Source organism: Plectropomus leopardus, chromosome 8, assembly GCF_026936395.1.
Source record: "Plectropomus leopardus strain MGB_pleo_1.0 chromosome 8, ASM2693639v1, whole genome shotgun sequence".
Lineage (NCBI taxonomy): Eukaryota > Metazoa > Chordata > Actinopteri > Perciformes > Serranidae > Plectropomus > Plectropomus leopardus.
In genome coordinates, this window is record NC_142183.1 from 21,648,402 (window position 1) to 21,654,788 (window position 6,387).

Consider the following 6,387-nt stretch of genomic DNA (forward strand, 5'->3'; position numbering starts at 1 on the left):
CCAGGGAACTTATTATTTCTGTGTTCATGAGTCAACTCTCAAATCCCACATCCATGCCTCTCTTGGAGAGGGGTAGATAGCATTATCATCCCATATATCCATTACATGCCTGGCGCTGTAAAGCTGCTCTGTGTGGGTCGTCTGTAGTGTGCGTTCCTGTGAGTAGAGCATTCAGTGGGATTAGTTTGAGCGCGCCTGTCCTGCGTCTGGATTATAACGTTTCTAGACTTTTTTCCTCAACTGAACAGGCGTTCTGGTCAGTGGGCGTGACTATGATGAATACTGGGTGAAACGAAGGATCCACCCTGATCTGGAAATGGCTATACATTTCTCATCACTCACAGAGCCTCAGAGAGATTAAAGAGGTTTTATTGCTATGTTAAATGAACATTTCATGCATAAAATAACCATTTGTATATCAATTAGTCATGTCATGTTACCTTGAAGTCGTGAATAAAATGTTTTTCTTGCATGCCCTCCATGTGACAGTGAACAACAGTGGACATATTGATTTAGGGATAGATTGGGGACCATGTTTAACAACAGCAAAACTATACCAAAACATCTATTTATAAACTCTCACACAAATCGTGCAGTACAATCCAAGTCTCATTTATCCAGACACGTGCTCTGTACTTTCCAAACACATGCATTTTTGCTAAAACCTCAATATTTATAACTGAACTGAAAGAGAAACATCTATTCTTTCGTCAATGAAAGACTCCAATAGGTTTTTACCAGAAATGCATGTGTTTGGAAAGTACAGCTGAATAGATGAAACTTTGAATGTACTGAAAAAATGTAAATATTTCTTCAAATGAAATAACAGCAGATTATGAAGAAAACATCACTATTGATTATTTTTGAAGGTGACAGACAGCTTCTTTTTTAAGACTCTCTTGGTGTGAATGGAGCAGGTCCGGCGCTCTGCTCCGCCCTTGCCCTCTGCTTCATCCTTTCTCTGTGTTTAGCTGTAGAGTGAATGAGAGAGAGGGGGAGAGAGAGTTGGAGTGGTGAACTCGATTGTTTATAAATACAGAAGTCAATCTGTAATTTTGAAAATAGCCTTATGCATTAATTAAAGGAGAAGTTTGACAAATTGGGAAATGTCTTTGCTTTCTTGTAGAGATGGGAAGATCAGTACTACTGTCAAACCTTTATGTTAAATATGTAGCTGGAAAATAACTCAACACTCAATATAGGTTTAGAAAAAAAAGCAGAATATTTGAACAGTTTTGCTCGCAGCCAATCACCACAAGTGCGCTTTAATATAACTGGCCCACTAACACAGTAGCTACGACCCCATACAGTCTGTGGTAAAGTGGAGTGCTGTGTATTTGACAGAGTAGGCAGCTCAGCGAGATGGCATCAAAACGTTTAAAAGTATGGCTATACTACATGTGTGTGATGTCTGATGGCAGTTTCAAAATTGTTAGCTTGATGGGTATCAATAAAAGTAGTTTTTTTTTTAAGTATCAAATGAAATACTTTGCTAGTACCACTTTAAGTGTACTGGTATTGTCATTTTTTTAAACAACACCTCACCCTAATTAAATTGAGACCCCCCTTCCTTCACTTTATCCTCCTGTGTGTCCTGTATGTGTGTATATGTGTGTGTGTGTGTGTGTGTGTGTGTGTGCGTAAACTGGTGGGCGTTACCCTTATCGGCGGCTGAGACGCACCTGCTTCAAATCATCTCATTACCGGCAGTATTTAACCCTGGACTCTCCACCGCTTCGATGCCGGATTGTTCCGTCTCTACCGGTGACTCTCGAGCCTCCTACACTTTTTTGATCGTGTTTTGACCTCGTGTTGTTGTCTTGCCTTGTGCTCATCGTCCTCTATTGTTTGCTCAGTTCTCCTGCGTCTCACTGCCTGCCGACTACGCCACCGCTACCACAAACCTCCATGCCAAACATCTGCCAAAGGAAACCTCCGGTCCACCTCACCCAGACCGCCTTCCCTCCTCCACCTACCGTCACTCCTTACTCCAATAAATCCTGTCTTTACACCACCACCACCGTATCGTGTTTTTGTGTTCAGGTCCGCCAGAACACAACCGTTAACACAAAAAGTACTAATACACACACTGAAATCAAGTTTTATTTTAGTGGTGCATCAGCAGTGAATTTTTGAAATGCTTGAGTGTGTCACTGAAGATGAGGCAAAGGGACCAGCAGCATCACTGGGTTTGTCTTACTGCATGCCAACAATAAGGCTGAAAAATCTCCAGAGCACTTCCACAGTATTTACTGTGGGTTTTTTTTTAAGCTTGGCAATAAAAGATTGGATCAGAAGTACTTACTGTTCGGTATTTTATCATTAACGCTTTGAAACCTGGACCTCACTTTTATTGTGCTGCTTTTCAGATACCTTTCACAAGTATTGAAATCATTGAACCTTGAGCAAATTGGTGTGATTTCTTTAAAAAACATGGTTGATTAAAGGCAAAGAGGAACTTGGTTAGAAAATGTTGATGGAAATTGATGATGTAGAAAATTATTAATTATTAAAAAAAAAGATGTCTAGGGAAAAAGGGGGGAAATAGCTTGGGGAAAACTGTATTTATAATTACCATAATTCCATATTTAAAATTATGTTACATAATTATTAGAATTTTTATGCACTTTTAACAGGTCATTTACTTTTTTTTTTTTTTTTTTTTTAATTTTCATTGTTTTTGTACGTGTTTCAGAATTCTTGCCATCTTTTCATCTGTCATTAATCTTTGCCTTCTTCCCATGTCAAATCCCATGTTAAATTTGCTCTGTTTTCAAAGGATTAAACCAGTAACCACTTATCTCTAAATTGTACAACATGGGGTACATAGCCCTGAAGTAAATCTTTCATCATCATATGCATTCAAGGTGATATATTTGAGATATAAATATGGCCACTGTATTGTTTAATACCACAGACAGCCTGAACTGAGCCCTTACCGTTGTCTCTTTTCAGCTTGAACTTCATAGCTAGCCCCATAACCACGACCAGGGCCAAAGCGGCAACACCACAGATCACCAGTATCACTACACTTTGGTCTGGATGAGGACACAGATAGAAGAAGATAAACAGACGGACAGAAAAAAACATGCTATCAACAGTCATTGAAGTGTGCATTTTATTATTCATCTTATCTTCATAAAATATTTCGACTTTTTCATTTTCAATCCAGAAATTGTACAATGCACTACTTTCAGGCTGGTTAAATAAGCTAAAATCCACATTACACTGGCACATGGAATGTGTGGCTGTGTGAAATAAGCAGGGAGACGTCCACTTACTTCCCACAGTGACATCATGTGGCGGAGACTCGTGATAGCCACACGAGCCGTTCACAAAGCAGGTGTACTTTCCTGCTTTATTTGACAACACGTTCTTGAGAACCAGCTTCTTCATATTTTTGCCATCCTTGATTATCTTCTCATTCTTCTTCCATCCATATGTGAAGTTCAGAGTGGAAGGGACATCATCGACGCAAGTTAGGGTGATGACATCACCCTCCTCTGGTTTGGCTTTGCTGCTGTTGACAGAAAGCTTGAAGTCTGATGGGCAGGGTAAATATTTTAGGGGAAGGAAGCCACATTGATAGAGTTTGGTAATTAGATAGTTGTCGTTCTATATGTCCACTGCCACAGACAAGGATATTATCACGTTACCTTTTTTGCAGTGTGATGAAACATCTTTAGGGTCTAGATAAAACAGAAAATGAGGATAGTCACAGTCGGCACTGAATTTACAACAGAGCATACATGACACATCCTATTTATTTTACTTTTTTTCTAAGAATAAAAATAAATGTGCTCACTTCTAAAACATTCTGCCCAGCAATACCCTAAGCGATAAGAATAATTTAATTTCTAATTTATATGCAATTACATTATTTATCAAGTCTCCTGTGTTTGCCATGTTAAATTAACCTCATTGTGCTGCCACATGCCACCGTCATTTACTGTAGCTAATGTACCCATATATAAAATGCATAGTATTTATCTTCAAGTAAACAAATGAAAAGAAAGATGGCACTTACTCTCGCATTTTGTTTTATTGGCTGGGCAGAGATCACAAGCATCTGTAAGGGAAACAGGTAAAAAAAAATAGTATCAAGAACATTTTTTCCTTTGCATCACACTCTGCAATTACTTAATGCCAGATGATGTTCAAGCACATAAGCTGCCACATGACATTTCCAGATGTTCTATTTTGATTTACCTGCAAGAGTTTTAGAGGCGTCACAATTCAGGCAATCGACAGGAAAGCAGGTAGAGCCAAAGCCAACTAAAATAAAGTACAAATAAAATAATATGAGAGTGTGTGGAGCTAAACAGGGATATATATTTATGCAAAATAAGAAAATATAAAAGTGTAAAATTAAAAAATGGCCTGTTACCTACGAGTAGATGACTGAGCAAAAGATAGAGGGATATCTCTCTCATAGCTGTTCTCTGTTGAAAAGGACTCATATCATTAAATTGCTTTAACCTAAGAATAAATTTAACAGTAGAATGAGACTCCTCATCTATAAATATCAGTCTCTAATAATAGAATATAACAACATTTAAACACAATAGAAACAGAAAAAGTCATTACACTCACACATATAGCACATGAGGTATTAAATATCATTATAAAAGGTAGAAAATAATGCTCAAATGTTTTTTTCCATTACCTGTGGTGTTGATGTCTCCTCTCACACAGAGGCTGAATGATAACCTGCTCTGTTTTGCCTAAACGAATGCTCTCTGCATCAGAAAAGGCATGGCAGAGCTGATTATAAACACTGATACCAATGCAAATAAATTCTTTTCCTGGAACTTAATGGCACAAACAATGCTGCTGTTTGTGTGTTTTATAGTTGGGAGCAATGGCAACGATGACTGTTAGGCTGCAGGGGCTGTTTTTAATCTTGTGGAGTAACATTCAGGTTAGGTTATGGTATATGTTTTTGTTTTTTTTGTTTTTTTGTATACTTTTTACACCTTTAGAACAAGAAATGGACAAAGAACATAATATATACATAGAAAAATAAATTTAGAGAGACAGAGGTATGTTGGAGTATAGCACGTTACTGTATGGCGCTGCTATACCCCAATTTCTCAGTTTTGAGATCAGTAAAGTATATCTATCTATCTATCTATCTATCAAGACAGTGGTGTACTCATGCACTGTCTTCTGCCTTTGCACATGCTATGCAATGTGACACATACTAGGGATGACTTTGCTCATAATTTTTATGTTTATGGCCAAACTGACTGAATTTGAAGAATTTAAGACTGAAAAGAAAATATCTTTTACTGAAGTCATCCCTGGCCTTTATACACTGTGTCTATTCTTGTGGTGGCCAGCAGAGAGTGCTGCTGATCGTTTATCTTATCCCCTCAGGATTAGGGGTAGCTGGCACTCATCCCAGCATGCGCTGGGAAAGAGACGGGGTGCACATTCGACAGAATACCAAACACAAACACTATCATACTCCTAATCCTAACAGCTAAAAGGCAACTTGGAGTATTATTTGATTAAAAAAAACTGTATGTGTTTGGTCTGTGACAGGAAAACAGAGCATCAGAAATAGACACAAGGTGAACATGCAAACTCCAAATGGAAGTAACCAAAACTGGTCTGTGGATTCAAATTCCATCCAGTTCACATTCCCAGTCAAAGATAGTGCAATATAATGAAGACCAGGCTGAATACATATAGAAAGCCAATGATGTTTCCCTATCAGTTTGCAGTTTCTGTTGTCTTAGCCCCAACCAAACTGTACATTAACCCCATCTCTTGTTTAAAACACGTTATTGAGGGGGGCCAATTTAACTCCATATCTAACCTAAGGTTGTACCCAAACAATGAAGCCTAACAGTATGAGGGAACATTCATTTATTCAAAGGAAAAACAGACTTAAAGTCAGAACCAAGGTCAGAGCTACTCTGCCCTTTAAGTCTTAATTGTTAATTATAACATAAAAATATCAAACTAAACTTTGTGCTCATCTCTGAATGAATATTAATGTTTTCATCTGTGCTTTTAATTGTTTGCATGCTTTTATGTCTTTCTGTTTCATGGCAATGAAAGAATCCTCATGTTGACTAATATCTGATTATTCATTCAAGTACTGTGCAAGTTTTCTTCTTTCAAGGAAGGTTTCATGGACAAACACAGGACCAAGATCTGAACTATACAGTCCACCTGTCCACACTTTGTTGTTAATTATCACATTAATTTAAGTGTTTAAGTGTCTCTATGTATTTTATAAAACTAAAGGTCTGGATTTTATGATTACCACAGCACTTGGGCAGCTCTAGTTAAAGCTATGAATGCACATGAGTGACAAGATCATTTTTGCTTTCACCAGCTGACAGTATGTTTTGGTATTGGAAAGGCTAGCAACCA

The 6,387-nt window shown here is 37.8% G+C and overlaps 1 protein-coding gene across 1 annotated transcript; it reads right to left on the reverse strand.

The window, feature by feature from the left end:
* Positions 1–353: 353 nt before the first annotated feature.
* Positions 354–4,820, reverse strand: LOC121948540 (uncharacterized). Its single transcript, XM_042493956.2, has 8 exons — positions 4,667–4,820; positions 4,388–4,442; positions 4,210–4,275; positions 4,028–4,069; positions 3,657–3,689; positions 3,282–3,542; positions 2,940–3,038; positions 354–971 (listed from the first exon to the last, which is right to left on the reverse strand). Exons 2-8 carry the CDS (start codon positions 4,431–4,433, stop codon positions 889–891), a joined length of 630 nt encoding a protein of 209 aa, XP_042349890.2. The 5' UTR covers positions 4,434–4,442; positions 4,667–4,820; the 3' UTR covers positions 354–888.
* Between the last annotated feature and the right edge of the window lie 1,567 nt (positions 4,821–6,387).

Excerpts from the sequence above, each read along its gene's own strand:
- LOC121948540 (XM_042493956.2), bottom strand. The coding sequence starts at position 4,433 with ATGAGAGAGATATCCCTCTATCTTTTGCTCAGTCATCTACTCGTAG. Across the intron at positions 4,070-4,209 it reads CGCCTCTAAAACTCTTGCAG|ATGCTTGTGATCTCTGCCCA; the intron begins GTAAATCAAAAT and ends TTTCCCTTACAG. Across the intron at positions 972-2,939 it reads CAAGCTGAAAAGAGACAACG|CTAAACACAGAGAAAGGATG; the intron begins GTAAGGGCTCAG and ends TTCACTCTACAG.